Genomic DNA, 18,092 nt, shown 5'->3' with positions numbered 1-18,092 from the left:
GATTGACAGGGCAAAATGCTGCCAACAGCATTTCACTGATGATTTTCTAAGACTGCTAAGGGTTACTTGCCTCAACAGAAGACAAAAAACTTGAGGATGGAAACAAGACTCATCACTTGTCATTGCTTTCTTACCTTCTGTAGTCCTCTCCTGGGAAGATTATGTGACAAGATGAAAAACCACAAATATCTGTGTCCTGACAGGATAGGTAAATGCCATAGTCTTACTGTGAATCTTGCCTTGTTAGCTGTCTCTTTTTTCTAATATTTTCTGTTTCTCATGCTCTCTTTCTCTTGTGTTTCTTATGTTTTGAAAGCTCTGTACTGAAAGAGTCTTTCTGTTTTCTATAAACCAATAACAGAATCTTAATGCCTAGGGCTTCAGAGAAATCATGAAGTCTGAAAAATCAGCATTTGAAGAACCAAGAATGGATTCTACATATTTTCTTTTAAACTTGTAATTCAGGGGATGCAGTTACTTATATTTATACCAGTAACAGAAATATAAAGACCAGCTTATTGGAAGAAAGAGCTGTTGAAATTAGAGTAATTTCTACTATGTAGGTTCTCTGCTTCTGTGTATATACTGTGTTTCTCCATTCAAAGCTCAGTTATTGCCAGAGCAAAAGGCTCTGGTAGGTAAAGGGCTAGGAAATGTTGACAATTTTTATATCCAGAACACCTGGAGGTTTACTGGTGACTCAAGTACAATTAAAAATAAATGAATGTAATAGCTGCAGATCCATCCCTAGATATGAGTTTTCTTGGCACTCAGCTTAGATAGCCTTACAAAGCCCCACCAAAATCAGACATCTGTGACTGTAAGAAGTGGAAAGAACAAGGTTTGTTTAGACCTGGAGGGAGGTTTTGAGGCAACAGTGAAGTCCTGGCTTGACAATTCATTGAACAAGATGTGAAGATTGTTATGGGTACAGATATTGCAAAATAGCAGTATCTCAAATAAAGACATTTAAATTTCTTTAACTGTCAGATCATTGAACCACAGAATCATTTAGACTCAAAAGACCCTTAAGATCAGACCCCAACCACTAACCCAGCATTGCCGAGCCCATCACTAAAATATGTCCCCAAGAGCCACATCTACATGTCTTTTAAACCCCTTCAGGGATGGCAACTTCACCATTTCCCTGGGCATGTTGTTCCAATGCCTGACAACCCTTACAGTGAAGGAATTTTTCCTGGATCTCCCTTCTGAAGACTCATTAGTGTTTATCAAGCCACCAGCCCTTTGAGTGTTATCTGGGAAGGCCACCACAGCCAACTGCAGCTGGCTGTGAGCTTGAGCAGGGAAATACCAATAGCCTGGGCAGTCTAACAACAAGGGTATGAACATAACAATTGAGTAGCTGTGTTAAAAGCTATTAACTGCTAATGTATTTTAATATTTTATTTGTTAAAAGCTAAAAGGGGTTAAAAACCTATTTAGTGCTGCTGGTTAGCGGCTCTCCTAAAAATGGTGACAGCTCCAGCAGCTAACAGTATCATTTTTGCGTCTCAAGTACTGGAGATCATGGATTTCGTATTGATGAACTGAGTTTTACACCTGAAGCTATGGCGTATACCACGAATGGCCATTCTTTAGGTGCACCCCAAAGTTTTAGAACCATCTCCACACTCTACTGTGAGGAAGCTGTTGTACATGAAGTTGTGATGGTGCACATGGTGACATCCCATTTGGACCTGGTTTAGCATTTGGGGCAGACTCAAGAGATGAGTGGGACACGGAGCCAGAGGGGTCTGAGCACTGAGTGCTTGGATTTCACAGGTTCAGGGCTGTGGAATGCCAAGACTAGAGGATCTTGCTGCACAGGACAGGGATGGATGGCTCAGGAGGATGTCCCATCTCCTGTGAAGGCAGCAATCTTGGGTGGGAGGACTAGGACGTGCTGCTGGGAAGTAGAGGATGAAGGTACAGGAGAAAGGCTAAGGAGCCTTGGAAGCAAGCATTCTTTCTGGAACTGGTGTCCCTGTGAACACTGCTGTCCCTGTGACCTCTCAGGACAGTGTCTACTGTATGACACATGGATTGTGCCCAGTATTTCCAAGAACAAGTCTCACTGTTGAAGAAAACGTACCATGGGTAAGGAAACAAACAAGAGGCAATGTTTTCTTACACAGTGTAAGAAAACAAGGGGAAATGTGAATGCCGCCAAGCCCTGAGGAGGTGAAATGGTTGTTGGGTCACTTGAGCCCTGAGACAGGGAGGCCATGTAGTGTTTAAGGAACTCAAGAGCTTTACAGTACATCCAGCTTCTCTGACAGTGCCAGGAAAAGCTCTGGGACTTCTCAGAGTCTTCTGTGCCTTGCATAACATGGTACTCTCAGACAAATGATGTTTGTGCTTCTTGCTCCTGAAAGCAAACACTGCAGCTACCAGTTCCTTTGCCTTGGCCCCTTACTTTCAGATCTTCTTGGTTTCTGTCTGCTGCTGTTAAAACATCTGCTGAGTGGGAAGTGGAGAACTTGTTTTATTTGGGAAGATGTTGAGATGAATTGGGCATCTGCATACATCCATGGCTTGGGGTGCCAATTATGCATGAAAATACCAATGTGATAAACACCAATGTGATGAAACCACAGCAGCAGAAACAGGAAAACACAATCCTGAATGACAGGGCTTTTGCATAACTTGGCACATTCCATTTTATGTAATGCATTGCCATTGCACTCAATGCTGTCAGCTGGGGAGAACACCTAGATCCCAACTTGAAAGGAAACAGGCCCAGAAATCTCCAGTACAGGTTGGGATTTAGAACTGAAAATGCATGAGATACTGCCAGCAGTTAACCCTGGCACAACCGAGGGTGTGGGACTGTGGGGTTTTGAGGTCTTTCTAGCAGGTTCTGGCTTTTTAGGACTTTTCAGTTCTGCAAAGCCAAATGATTTGCCTCAAGGACTTTCCCCCCTTGATGCCCTGATTTTGTTTAGTATCATTTTGAGGTTTGCATCACAGTTGGTTGCCATTGACTTTTGCAGTTAGAACCCCAGGTGTTCAGTACAGAAAAATTATGGTCTCAGCTCCAAAAAAGTAGGCAATACAATATTGCCTTCTGATCCCACGGAGTTTGAGCTTGCTGGGACCTGTGAGGAGACGAGAAACATCTAAGCAGAGCAACTGCTGGGAAGGGCAATTGTGGCTATTTTCTACAAGCAATGATGTAACTACGAAATCTAGGAAATGCCTTCCCAGCACCTGATTGATGGGGTGCAGCACCTGCCTCACTGAGTCTGGCTCAGAACCATTCTGTGCATCTTGAAATGGGACTGGAGGAAAAATGCTTTGGGAACTCCACTTCTAATCATGATCTCAACTCATGAGATGCATTTCATCACCCATTCTATTTTTTTGAGGGGAATGAGAAAAAGGCAATCCAGTAGCTGAGTGCAGCACCAGTGACCACTCATCGCAGTGACAGAGCTAATGTGCTTTTTAACGAGCTTTTACCACCACCTATAATGGTGCTTTTTAATTTAAACAGGGTATAGAAAGGAGGAACATGTCTGAAAGTGCTTTCCCAACTTTTACAACAAGCTCTGAGGAAAAACATTGGTGCAAAAGGTTTTAGTATCTCACTCCCATGACAGTGCTGGTTACCCGGTATAACACCAAGTGCAGTGTTTAATGGGCACCTCGTGTATCAGCAGAATTGCCAGCATGATCCCTGCCAGGGAACTGCTGCAGGATCTTGAAATCTGCTCAGTTTCTACCTACTGGAGAAGGGTAGCATTAGGTAAAGAACTGATGTGGTTTTAGAAATGTGCTGTTTTAAAATGACACTTCCGTCTCTGGCACATAAAGCAATAGCCTTTTACTTTGCGTTATGTAACACACACATTTAGGGGATCTTCCAGCCACTAATAGATTTCTCATAGCCCAGTGACAAAATATAAGCAATTGGAAGTGTTAAAAAAGAGTTTCAGGGGAAAATGAACAACACAAACGAAATAATAGTAATAAAAAAAATCCCAACCACAAACCAATGTAAAACTGTTCATGGGCTTTCCCTACTTATCTGAAGAGTTTTCAAAAACTGAATATTTATGGGGTGCAGAAGGAGATGAAAGAAAATTATTCACAGTGAAGCACATGAATTTCAGATTTTAGCAGATGAAAATTCACAGCTCAGCTTCTGGAAGTGGAGGTTTTGATCAGGGACTGTCCTATGTGTTCAGGCTTCGGAAGCCGAGATGTTCCCAGAGCCTCCAGGAGAGGGTGTTTGCAGAATACATTTGAACCAACGCTTTTGCTTCTCTGTTGCAGAAAGTGTCAGTGGAGCTGATTCTTTCCTTGCCAGGATAAGGTTTTCTTAAGATTCTGTCACTTTGAATCCAGCTCAGGAATCCAGCTCAGCAAGGTCATTAGTTGGCATAAAACCTGACAGCTGCACTGAAGTCAATGAGCAGCTTCAATCTGGACACAAGTGCACAGTCCACTGCTGACAGCTTATTCTCTTCATTGCAACAAGGGAATACGTGAAAGGAAACTGTGACTTAGGAATCTGCTCAAAAATATGAACCTTTGTGTTGATGGTCCCTGTGTGAGTGCTAATAATTAAACTTAAGACTTGTTCTGCTCCTTTGTGTGTTGGAAAAGCTGTTCAACTCAGGGACGAGACTGAGGACTCAGATCTGTGGTTAATTTCTGAGGATTGCTCTGATGATTGAGTTGCTAGGCAGTGCAAAAAACTCCATAAAAAGAGCACTCTGAACATGCAGGTGTGTTTATCCCTGTTTCTTAATAGCATTCTAAGTGTTTTCTGGACAGAGGGATCTTTGAGCTGTGATTTATTCTGGGAGAGATGAGAACTGTAAGGTAGAAATTGTAAATAATTGTAGGAAAAATGGATAGACTGAGGGGAAAGAAGGGGTGTTATTCCCAAAAGTCCACAGATCACTGCTTCTAATTCCACTTCAGCAGCACAAAGCAGCCGTAAAACTGTTCCAGATGGAATCACTTCATCCAGCATGTTCTTCTGCTTGCTCCCTGTAAAACAGGGCTAATGCTGCTGTCAGGCAGGTGAAATCCTTTTCAAATTACATGCAAGGGAAGGAGAGCTGTGTGGCTGAGAACATGTTCAAGCTACCAAAGAGATACAGAGGATTTCTGATTAGAGACTCTCTCTCATCCTTCCATCCCGAGTCTTGGGTCTCTGGATGAAAAGCTATCACATATCTCTATGAGCCTCTGAGGGCTCAGGGAGGAAACCTCATGCGGCAGCAGCTTGAAGTGTAGGTAGTGCTCCCACCTTCAAAACCATCATCTTTAAAATCCTTTTTCTTACAAATTTCTTCTGCTCCAGCTGTTGCTGGTTGAAGGTCAGTCCTCACACCCTCTGGCCATGTGGCAACTGCCCCCCGGGTACCAGGGCTAAAAATAATGCTCTCCCTAAACCTGTAAGGCAGGAATAGTGCTCTGTGCTTTCCAGGAGCAAACAGTAGCTTTGTGTTGTAAAGGGGTCATTAGTCACCAGGATGAAGAGGTTTCCAGCTGTAGGTGGTGGGACTGTCTACCTGCACATGATTTCTTCAACATGTTATTTGCTATTCGCTTTGGGTTCAAGAGCATCAAATGAAGGTAAATCACAGGGAGTCCTGTGTTACTGATGGATCCAACATGGAAACAGAAAGGGATTTGTCCGTCTTGGAATCAGTGAGGAATGTGTTAAGCATGAAGTGTAAATGAAAAATTACGGCCACATTTGGATACTTGGGCCTCTTGCACAGTGAAGTACAGACATTAATATTTGACTTCACCTGGTGTTCAGTCAAATCCTAATGCACTCAATGAAAACCACAGCTTCTTCCAGAGGGCTTGGACCCTTGTCATCCCTGAAGCCCCTTGGATCAGTGCAGGACTTCTGTCTCCAGGAAGGTGAGCCACAGTAGCATTCTGGTCTCTCTGGATCACAATTGCTGTGACTTTTGTGAACTATAATAGACACCCTCCATGCTGCCAAGTCAGCTGCATGATGGCCTTCCACCTGTCAGGTGCTAACATCATCTTCACTGTTCTCTGCCACTCTTCACCAGTTACTTCAGTAACTTCTTCTGTAATTCTCCACTTGCATTATTTCTTGCAAGGGTCTGAACCCCACCTATGATGCAGTTGCTATTTCTGGTGGTGGGCTCACTTTCCTTTTTTTTAAGAAAGGCTATGACATTTAGTATTTAGGTTTGTGCAGCTTGAGAGTAAGAAAACGACAACCATATAGATGGGAAAATGCTAAAACACATTAATTCCTTCTGGTGCTTGAAGAACAACCTTCACAACCTGCCCCACATGGAATGAAGACAGCAGGACTTCCTCTCTTCCACGCCTACCCCTAAATTCTTTGGATCAAACAACAAGGTGAGGTGAGGAGTGGCCAGGGCAGTCGGTAACAGCGTGAGACATTGTGTGTAGGTGAAGACCTTGAGCAGTAAGGGTTAATATGCAAAGATAATAGAAAGATAAACGTTGGCAAGAGGGCATAAAAAAGCACATTTCATTGGGAAAGGAAACTTGATTTGTAGAACACTGCAGTGCATTTTTCTGATAAAATGGGTATCAGAACAATGCAGATCTGAGCTGGACAGATTCTGAGCCTCCAAAGCTGCAGCTTTAACAAGAAATCTTTAATGAAGTGACGGGGAAGCTAAAGAAGCAAAGATTTCATCTCCATAAATTGCAGGTGCCTTTCATTCCTGTATGAGACAGCTCTGCAATTCTTTATTGTGGCTGGAGCTTGATACTCAATTTTGTCTTTGTCCGAGAGTTTTTTACTCTGCTCTCTGTGACACTGAAAGTCCTCTTGAGTTCAAATCCTTCACTGACTCATTAATACTCAGAAAAGCACCACGTATTAATTAGCAGGCTGTGATCTTGTCAATCACAACCTTCCTGTGCCCAGTAACTTCCTTCAGAGAAACAAAGTCTCTGTAGTTTCTTCTTTTAATTGTAAAAAGAACCCTGCAGTCCTGTACAAATACTAAACCCTATGGCAGCAGTAAGATTTCTTTAAACTACACTGAGTTTGTTACTTTTTTTTTGCTATACAACTTAATACATTTAATGCATATTTAAATAAATGCTACTTCATTATCTATTTAGCACATAGCAGTTCAAGTGGCCCCCCTTACAATGATTCATATCAGGCTGCTGCAGTGAAAAACCACAGCAGTAATTTCTTTTAATGCAATTCCTACAAAAATTCCTTTTTCAGGAAGAAAATTTACCAATAAACACACAACAGTTAAGGCCTCACTCTAAAAACTGCTGAACTCAATGGAAAATACCATTAAGAGCAGGAGTATTTCAATCATGCCTTTAATGATGAAAAAGGCCTACAGAGTGGCTTGATCTTTCTTTTTCTGTGATTTGGTGTTGCTAAGGCTCATCTGCAGTTACTTGCCAGTTGTTTTTCTGGACAGTTTTAATACAAGGAACACAAAGTATTCAACTGATATAGTAAGGGCCATAAGGCCTCTAAATTAACTGAGATGCTCATAAATCAGAAATGAGAGCTTGCACCCTCACATTTTACATATCTAGATACAAATATCTGGGTGGTTGTACACATTGAATTCCTGAGTAACAAAACCTCACACATACCTTGCCTGGATCACTCAAAGTGCTTAGTTTTGTAATAAAAAGGTGGGCAGCTCATAAGAGCAAGTCCTCAGACACTGAACTAGGAGAAGAGCAGAGATTTCTGAGGACTAATCCCACTGCACACTGAGGATGTTGAAAGGACTTGCTGGGTGGAACTTGCCAGAGTGACTGTCGATGTCTTCTCTGGGGCACTTTTTTTTTTTTTTTTTTTTTGGTGTTTTGAAACACAATCATTCATGGCAGAGAGAAGGAGGCACTTCCAGGGAATGGTTTAGGTATCCTGAAGCCAGTGCCTTTACAGCAGCCTACCTGTACAAACTGTAGCTGTAAAAGCATAGTAGAACTGTGTAAATAATATCTTATATCTTCACTGCAGGCGTGTGAAGTTAGGAGAGACAATGCAGTGAAATTGTTGGTGATGGGATCCGCAGGAGTAGCCCTTTTTTGTTAAATGAAGCTAAATAGGTTCAATATTTTATGTTAAAATATAACATGGAAAGGAACTTTCCCACTGTCTAGGGTTGTTTTTGAAGGTAAAGTGATGCAGAGAAGTAAAAACATAACCAGAGTAAATGAACAGGCATGGCTACTCAAGCGTGTGCTAAAGAAGGAAAAGAAAAGCTGACAGCTGTCACGAAAGGCACAACGGCCGGAAAGCATCCAAAAAGCTCATTAAATTGTTGAAAGAACAACACTTTTTGCAGAAAGAAAGGCCAGGTGTTGGACTACCTTATGGAAAATCTGTCCAGCTCCTCTCCTGCTTCTGCTGTCTGCTTCCATCTTGGCATGTTTGAAATATTTCTTCTGCCCTATGGGCTTCCAGAATTCTTTTGCCTCAAATAACCTGAACTACCCAACACACTCAGGACTTCATGGTGCATCTCCAATATGTATTCTTGAATGAAAAACCTGGAAGCCAAATCTCTTTTTCAGGTCCCCTTTGCCACTAAAAAAACCCCACTCTCTGGGGAGATCCTGCAGAACCACTTGCCATGAGTTGTTTTGCAGAGTAAAAAGTTTTACTTCTAGGCCTTATGAGTGGCTGTACCAAAGAGTAAATTATACATAACTGAGCAACCTGGCGGAGGGTGTCCCTGCCCATGGCAGGGGGGTGCAACAAGGTTATTTTTAATATCTCTTCCAACCCAAACCATTCTGTGATTCTGTGATCAGACCAGCCCCAAGGCAGGCTGCTGGTCTGCATGCCTGGAGGAGGAATAAAAGAAAGAACTCAGCTCTGGTTGAGCATCCGGTCTGCCAGGCACTCTGACAAAGAAAAATATTATAATAGTTTTGTGCATCCTGAAAGATGACATTAGAAGAAAAACTTAAATAAGCGTCTGTGATTCAGACACAGAGGTGTCTGATAAAAGCAGATGATAAAAGCACCTGATAAAAGCAGGTGAAATTATACAAATACAATGTTTTTTCTCCATCTCCTCTGTCTGCAGAAACACTTTTAAAGTTCTTTGCCACATACTGTAGAGAGCTTCTTAAGAGGGATTCAGGACACAGATGAATGTTCCATCTGGGCAGCCAGAACATTCATGCTGTAGCTATCCCCCTTGTCCTCAAACAGGAGGCTGACCATGTTCCAGTTGACACAAAAGCTGTATTTGCCAGTTTTCACTGGCAAGAGACGATGTCTAAAACCCGTACAGTCAGAAAATGAGGGAGGAGGGGGCAACTGTGGCCCAAAACTGCCAATTTTCTTAAAAGAATTAGATTTTAAGGTGGCAGGACATTGCTTCAATATCTCTACAACCTATTGGCTCCCGTTGTACCTCCTGCTGTAAAAGGTCACCTGAAATGGGACCTAGGAAAGGGGGCAGCCAGCTTTGATGGACACTGCATGACTGTGGCTTTAGTGACCTACCCTGGTTAAGATTCTCACACAGAAAATACATAGCAAGTTTCCCAAATTCAAGACATACTCCAGTAAATTAATTCTCCTTCCTCTCACTGCTTGCCTTCTGCTCTGGTTCCTGTCTCACTGGCTGTTCCTCCTTTCAGCAGCTTGATGATATTTCTATATTCTCTTCTATATCATTAGTGCATTTAAAGGTCCAACTGAGATAGCTCTAATTCTGTCCTTCCTGACTGTTCACAACCTCAGATGGGATTTGCCATTTATGGCTGACAGCCTGAAGAAATTATATGCCTTACATCACCTCGAGAAGTCTGCTCCTCTATTTTGGGCTTTGTTTTTTAAATAAATTTCAAAAGCACAGTACAAAGGGCACATGCATACCGAGAGCAGCAGAAGAATGTTTAAAGCATATTTAAATTAAAAAGGTTATTTCTCCCTCCTGCTGCCTTCCTTTTGAAATGAGTCTCCACCCCTGAAAAGAAAGAGGTAAACATATTTGGGAAGAAAAACCCAAGCATAACATCTTTTAGCGACATAAAAAATGCTTCAAGTAACTTAACTAAAAACGTTGTGCCTGTAATTCTGCGACTGTTGTGCCCCAAACATTTCCTAAACCTAAGCTTTAACTCTTAGAGAGAACTTTGAATAGACACAGCTCAGGCTTTGTGTGAAAAAAAGGTTAAGCCAGTGCATTTTCTATTACAACTACTCTTTCAGACTGACACTTTGGAGGCAAATGTATGAATGAAATACACAGAACTATTCTGTAGCTCATGTAATGGCAGGCAATCTTCTTCTTCTTCCCTAAAATCTATGTTGTCTTGTTCCCACAGTGGGAACTGGTAACTACTCAGAAGCTTAGGTTTATTCCATGAAACAGGGAACTGCTTTTCTAGGAAAGGCCAGTAATCCCAGTGATTTAAAGGAATCACTGAGGTTACTAACCAGGAGTCTTTGGTGTTTCTGCTCAGGACCCAGATCCGTGTCTGCAGCACCTGACATGCTTCAATGTTCTGCACGAATCTTTAACAGCACAGCTTTGGAACAATTTAATTTCCTTGGAGCTGCAGGAATTTCCCAATACCTGTTTTAAAAACTCCACATGTGGTCACAATAATAATGCTGAAAAATAGGATGTAATCTGATGCAATTTGATTTGATGGATGAGGAGATGGCCGTGCAAAGAGTAGAGGACGAACCTCATTTTCAAACCAACATTGTGCCTTCATACAACAATGTAACAAATATCCCTGGAACTGGGGAAATTCAGCTGAAAGCTCTCATCTGCTTCTTCAGAATGCTTTGAAGAAAACATATATACTGATTCCCAGACTTTTGTGCCTTATATTGATGAAGATATTCAAGAAATATTTATGATATCTTTTGCTGGGAGGGGAATGGCAGATTATTAGAAGCAATTTGCTTTAAGCCATAAATCAATTTTAGGCCACCTCAGGTCAGCCACAGAAACTGTTGCTCTTTGTTTAAAACATTTTTGGTAGAAACCATCTAGTTAGCATTGCAGGGAGTGAGTCAGGCACTGCACTCACAAAGTCAAAACTGAATGGTCATTAGTCTGACTGCAAGGTTTCAGTAATGTAACAGATGGAGCTTGGTCTTTGATGTCTGGAGGGACAAATGTACCATTTATTCACACAGTTTACAAAAAGCAAGGTGTATGCCCCATTCTTGTGTTATTAGAATTACTTTTTTACAGTGGCACAATAATCCATCAGTTCAGCCCCTTGAGACAAGCACATGGTGGATGGTTTCTGTATCAGCAGTTAGGTCACGAGTACAAAACTGTGGGTAACAAATCACACCTTCACTGCAGAAAGTGCCATAGGAGCAAGGGAAATTTGCTGTTGCCACTGTGTCCCCTGGAGTGACTGTTGGGTGCAGAGGATGCTCTGGTGTCACCTGCAGCCCTATATTCTCTCTACAAGCCATTCTGCCCCCTGCTTTCCTGATCACTACATAGTGGAAAGTAAATTAAGAATAGTCTTATAAAAGGACTGGACTCCAATCCCAACTGAAGACCCCTTGGGAAGGGGGAGAGAGCAGGTGGAGGAAGTTCTGGGAAGTCCAAGCTCTTTGCAGATGGGTTGTCTACAACACTGCTCATCTCCTCCCATGACAGCTCGCTAGCAGAAACAACACCGCAAATCAAATGCTTGACTACTTGTAAAGTGAATTCCACTGTTTTGAAGTATAAGGCAGAATTTTCCAAAATATTTCAGTTCTGCTACGTTTCATTTAGCATTCATGGGGAATTTTGCCAGAAACACCTTTGCCAGCAGCATTATGACCAATGCTTGAAAAATCCTACCTAGAGAGGATCAAAGGTTTTGTCTTGGTCTGTGCAGTTGTTTTGTTTGAGTAGATGTCAGAATGACCGGAATCATCCAACTGATTTAAACAACTCCAGTCAAAGGGAACTTGGAACTGAACTCAAACCCTTCATCTGCATGTAGAAACCACTTTTCTTCTCTGCAGTGGACAACACCACAATACTTCTCCTTTTTCCTCACCTTCAATCTTTGAAATCCTTCCCCCTACACTCCTGTGGGTGTTTAAAGGGCCTCTCTCACTGAACTTTCCCCCTGAAATGCCACCAGGTGGTAACTAATTGTAGTGCAACCACTTTTTTTCCACTGAGATTGCTTTCTGATTTTGTTAGAAACCATAAATTATGCAGCAGTGAATTTTGAGTGGAAAGAAGAAAAGGCCGAGTAAATAACAAAAGACACGTTTTACCTTTGGGTCATGTATTCCAGAAAGTTCTTCATAGATCTTCTCTCCCACCATGACAGCAGCTAGGTTGGCTGTGTAGGTTGACAGACAAAACAAGCAGAAAATAGCCCAGAGATTCATTAAAAACCTTCCAGTCCAGCACTTTGGGGGTTTGATAGCAGCTGTTCTTCCAAACAGGATCGCATAGCAGACATTGAGGGCAGAGGAAAAAGAGAAGACTTTGTTCCTGTTCCTTCCCTTAGGGGTCATTCCAAAAGGACTTTTCCACTCATACAAGGTGAGGAATATAGCTGTGATGTGAAGAGCAACAAATATCCCCAGCCACATAGTCCAGTGAAGTGGCCACATAAAGGCTCCAATAGGAGCTGCAGTGTCTTTGGTCCTCACCAGGATCCCCAAGCTGGTGGAAAAGAAAGGGCTGGTGAAATCAATCACTTGGCTTCGGGCAGTGTTGATGCTGAACGATGTCACTGCCATGTGAGCTGTACCAGCAAGAAGGTCTCCCACCAGCCCTGTCCAGTGACCGTTCTTCCAGGCACCGTATTTTCCATCCCCAACAATGTACAAGTCAAAATCAAAATTCATATCCTCAGCCAGCTTCTCCAGCAGGTCAATGCAGTAGCCATAGCAGCACTTCTTCAGCTCAATGGGAACGGTGTCATTGACCCCTTGGAGGGTTTCAAACAGGTTGTCCAGCACACCTGAATCATTGGTCAGCGGGTCCAGGCACAGCTGCCCTGCTGGGCAAAGACCTTCATCATCTACGTCCCTTGTGAAGACAAAGGGATGCTCAATCAGTGTCACCACCCTCAGGTGCAGCCGGGTGGGGTGTTGCATGCGACTTTTATGTCTCTGTGCCTGTTCTGGCCATATCCCATAGTCCATGATGATCTTCCCTTCTTGCCAGCTCCCCAGGCGCGTCCACATTGGGTTGCCAACAGGGTCATGCTGCAGATTCCAGATGAAGAAGTTATTTTCTGAGCTGACAATGGAGGAGCCCTTCACCTTAATGTGGCCACTGAGACCATCAAAAGTTGTATTGGCTAAAAACCTGTTGGAGGGAGAAAGTAGGGTAATCAGAAGCAGGCAGCTGAACCATGAATTTATGTTGAAGAGAGTAGATGGGGAAGTCATTGAAGACCTGGACCATTAATAGCACATAGATCCTATGGCACAATGAACCAGCCACATAATTTACAACTAAATTACGTGGGAATGCTCCCCCACATATCTAATGCACACGAAAACTCCTCAGGAAAGACATATTTTTACTTACTAGAAAAAATGAATACAAGAACAGTAATTTTTCCAGCTACCTTTGCCTCACAAACTGATGAAACACAGGTTAGTTCTAACCTGAACTCACCAGATCTGCTGTCACTTTCCTAGATAAAAATATATATGAAAATGGAAGAGTGGAAATTATGTATGAAATGTCCTTCCAAGAAAAATGCTATAATCTCAGTAAGATCTAGCTTACATAAGAGGGGCTACTGAAGTGCTGTCAACAGCTTTCAAGCACTCTCAAGTGAACCAATCTGGATTCAAAAATGCAAATTTGGCATTGGTAAATCACTGTTAGACACTTCAGAATAAAGCAAGGGAAGAAAGTGAAAGATGGTTGCTCTAGGACAGTCAGTTTTAATTCTTACAAAAATAAACATCCAAAAAGCAGTTTTTTTTAAAAAAATGTGCAAAAGTAATGTTCTTGAAAGTGCAACTCTGCCACTGAAGCAGATCTCATGAAGTGTGCCGGTTTTGCACTGCACATTTGCATTGAGAATTCTAGGCTTTTATTATTCCAGATATTGACAATGAAGTTGTGTATCTCCTTTGTACTGGAAGGCAATGTTCGCTAGCAATTGTCCTCCCTACATGTTGAATTTCAGCTTCTGGCAAGCCATCATCAAGGAGGCAAAAACAACAGGGATAAAGGAGCTGGGAACTCAGCAGGAATTAAGTGTTTGAAGCACAAAATCCTTTTTAGTGTAAATACCATGACCAGCTGAACTGCACGCTGTTAACAGCAAAGCTGCTCTGCATTTGGCAGGGGCTGCACAAAGCCTTACCACAGTGGTTCCATTAGAAACAACCAAGTTAAATTGCTACTAATACGGTGCAAGGCAACTCATGCGCATTTTTTTTTCAGTAAGAGGCATTCAGAAGACAGACTATTTAGCTGTTGTAGCAGAATGTAGTACTTCACATTATCCCTGAGAATTGGACGAAAGTAAGTGTTGGAAGAAGTATAAAGGCTGTCATTTCAGCCTCAATAAGGAAGACATAAACTTTTAAGTAGAGTTAACTGTTTGTCAATAGTTACAGAGGATAAAAAATAACCCTAAATCGATTTGAAAAGGATAAATCAATTGCAAGTGTATGTACATGCACACTTCCGTCCAGTGTCTACCCTTTGTCTTGATGACTTCAGATGATTTTTGATGGGGTTTCAACAGTTAAAACTCTGGACTGTTTAAGTCTCAAGGTCATATCAAATTTTGCCCTTTGCAAAAGTAAATTTATGAAAATACGTGCTTTAGTTTTGAGTGTGGTTGTGTGTGTGAGCCTTCTCTGAGGCAGCTTCACAGTTCTTCTTTTCAGCCTCTTTTGTGTAGGTTGAGTTTGGAGAAAGATGCTACAGACAATAGTCTCAGAAGCAGATGATCTGTACATATGTTAGCCGGGGTCTGGAAATCATGCCTAAGAAGGCAGATAGGTGTTTATAAATATAAATGTATACAAACTATAAATGCACTTTTCATTTTTTAAATCCTTTACCATTTAGTCCAGTGTTAGAGGACACCACAGCTCCACTAAGCAGCGGTATCTGCCACTGTTTGCCCACACCTTCCCTCCTAACCCATGCCTCCTATCTGATGGTGTAGCTTCCCTGTTTGCGTATGTAAACACTATCAAGACAAAGTTTATGGGAGTAGGCAATCTTTAGCACTAAGGGAAGGTTTATGTGCCCATAAACTTGTTTGGGTTTTATCTCTCTCTTACTTTTATCTCCCTCAGTCTCTGTAAAAAATTGTGCAACTTCTTTACAAGCCTTGCTGGGTGTACAGGCTGAAGCCATCACTGTGACAGCAACAGTAAAACCATTCCACATGTGCAGATGGGCCTGCATGAAAATTTTTTTAGGAGTTGTCAGCAAAAGACTGTTAGCAGTTCACAAAAATGCCAAAACTGAGGGAGACAAGTTCTCAGGTGGAATAATCCTGTGAAGTTCTCATGAATTTGGCCCCATGTTGCTAATACAGCATGGCCTGGGCATGAAAATGCTGCAAAGCAGGTGCTCTGGGAGTAACTGAAGTTATGGAATAATGAATTAGATTCATTTTCTGAAGGTGGAATGAGACTGGTGGAACTAATGCATGGTGTTCCCTGACTCGCACAGTAGAAATAAGCACGCCCAGGAGGGCAGAACAGGCCCTCTGTACCTGTCCTGTGGTTGTGTTAGGAGCAGGTACCTGAGAGAGATTCAGCAGCATTTAAATGTATGACTTCACCACCTCATGGAGTTAGTGGCTTACCTTTGCAGCTGATTTGCATATTCTGTATTTTTTGTAATGACAGAACATGAATCAAAATAAATGATTGGAACCATGCTGGAGAAGCATTTTAACAACACTTCGTTTTATACGCAAGCAGCTGCGGCTGCTGAGCATTTGCATGCGCTGTGAGCAGCACCAGTGAAACTCATGCCAGGGACTTCAAGTGAAAACTCCTTTACTCAGTAACTTTAGGAAACAGATAAGTGGCTGTGACTACACTTCTTAAGTTAGGAATCTCCAGTGTGAATCTTCAGGAATTACAAGTGCTGGGTATTGCACTTGTAATTGTGCAGACACACTGGCAGTATCTGAGCAGTGCCGATTCAGAGGGGCTATTGACAGATCTGTACGGAAAGACAGCCTGCGCAAATTGCAGAAGGTGAAGGGCCAGATCCTCAAGTCTGACAGCTGAATGAATTTTCTTGATGCTGCATCAATAAATGGGAGCTGATTTCACACTGACAGTCTGTGATAACTGCATCAAAGCTTTATCAGAGTCACTTCAGTTTGAACAATGAGTCCAAAGTGTGTCATTTGCTCATTTCAGCTTTATTTATTTCTCATGTGCTTTGTTGCAAGAACTGCTCCTTAGATCTTTAGCAGTACTATCGCACTCCAGTAGTGGCATCTTTGTAGTATATTTAAGAATAATTTAATGAAATTATTTTATTTTCTCTCACGTTTGATGGTTAGATCATTCCACCTCTCTTTTTGGGAAGCTTACTGGAGGCAAGAACTAGAATTGGCAAGGAAAAAGAGAAGGTTCTGGGGAGACTTTGTGGTAGCCTTGTAGTACCTAAAGGGACTCCAACAGAGCTGGAGAGGGACTTCTTACTGACAGGACAAGAGGAAATGGCTTCAAACTGCCAGAGGGCAGGGTTAGAGGGAATACTGGGAATAAATTGTCCCCTGTGAGGGTGGTGAGGCCCTGGCACAGGTTGCCCAGAGAAGCTGTGGTTGCCCTATCCCTGGAAGTGTAGAAGGCCAGGTTGGACAGGGCTGGGAGCAACCTGAGATAGTGGAAGGTGTCTCTGCCCATGGCAGGACGTGGAATGAGATCTTGTTTGAGGTCCCTTCCAACCCAAACCATTCTGTGATTTTATGTATCTATGAAGTAGCAGGCTGATGAAATTACCCAAGAAGCTGAGCTAAAGCTGTAAGACTAATTAAAGCCATAAGACAAGATGAGGCTTTGAAATTTTAATGCCTTGTTCCATCAACAAGGATGTTCCCGTGAGCAGGCAAGAATAGATGAGGGAATCAATCTCATTGCAGGAGGAATGATGGACAGTGACTTACAACAGTATAATCCTCAGGGGGTTGTACATCTATAGCCATATCCACACAGATACAAGCATGCTCTGCCACGCACTGGCTCATTATTCTGCTCCTGGGTGCACTTAAATGTCTGCACAGCCAAGGTATGAGATCAGTGCTGGCAGCAGAAGCTCCAGCCGTGCCAGCAAGTGGGGCTGTTGTTTATCCGGGCTTTGCAGAGAGGGGAAAGTGGAGGTCTGTGCACTGCTCCTTCTCCATCATCCCCTTCTCCATCCCCTTCCCCATCCCCACCCACAGCAGCTCCAAGGCTTCACACCAAGACAGATGGGCCCATTCAGACACAAAAACGCACTCATTAGTAAACATGCACCAGACAAAAGTTTCAACTTTGGAGGCTAAAAAAGCCTAGAAGACCTGGTGAGATGGGCCAGGCTGGTCACAGTGAAGCCACTCATCAGTGTGTCACACCTGAGAAATTGATGGCACCACTCAGAGTTAATAGTTATGCTGCTGACGCAAATACATCAGTTCTGGCCGTCAGGTATCTGTCTCGTTCATACACTGCAAAAACAGCTGCACTGATTCAGGACAAGGGTTTCTCTAACCTGTTATTTTCTCTTTAATAGTGTTCACAAGCAAATGTATAGAGGAAAAAAAAGGCTAAGCACACGATCCTTTCTTTCATTTCCACAACATCTTTACCAATATGAAGGGGAAAGAAATTCCACAGATGTTGCATATTGTCTCCCAAAATACAACAAAAGCTAATGGTTCTCTGTAGAGAGCAACGATGATGAATTATTTTTCATGAATACATTTAAGTGAATACATTTTTTTGTTTTCTTTTTTCTTTATCCGTTCTTCAAACCTCAAAAAGCCTATTATAAAGCTGCTGTCCTCTTGTTACTTTAAGAAGCCTCCCACTGAGTTTTATTTTTCAGGTATGATCTAGTTTAAATATCCAGAATAATGAGGCAAATGAACATCGCAAGTCACTGGGGGTACTGAGAGTTGGTCCAGTG

General features: G+C 42.4%; 1 protein-coding gene across 1 annotated transcript in view; it reads right to left on the bottom strand.

Annotated features, from left to right (window-relative positions):
- The window catches only part of GRIN3A (glutamate ionotropic receptor NMDA type subunit 3A), a 76,247-nt gene that overhangs the window by 29,940 nt on the left and 28,215 nt on the right, over nt 1-18,092 (bottom strand). Inside the window, exon 3 of the mRNA XM_032096734.1 lies at nt 12,239-13,286. Coding sequence (XP_031952625.1) covers nt 12,239-13,286 — 1,048 coding nt within the window. The remainder of the gene's footprint in view (nt 1-12,238; nt 13,287-18,092) is intronic.

The sequence above is a fragment of the Corvus moneduloides genome, chromosome Z (genome assembly GCF_009650955.1).
Source record: "Corvus moneduloides isolate bCorMon1 chromosome Z, bCorMon1.pri, whole genome shotgun sequence".
NCBI classification, from domain to species: Eukaryota; Metazoa; Chordata; class Aves; order Passeriformes; family Corvidae; genus Corvus; species Corvus moneduloides.
This window is presented reverse-complemented; position numbering and strand designations above follow the sequence as displayed.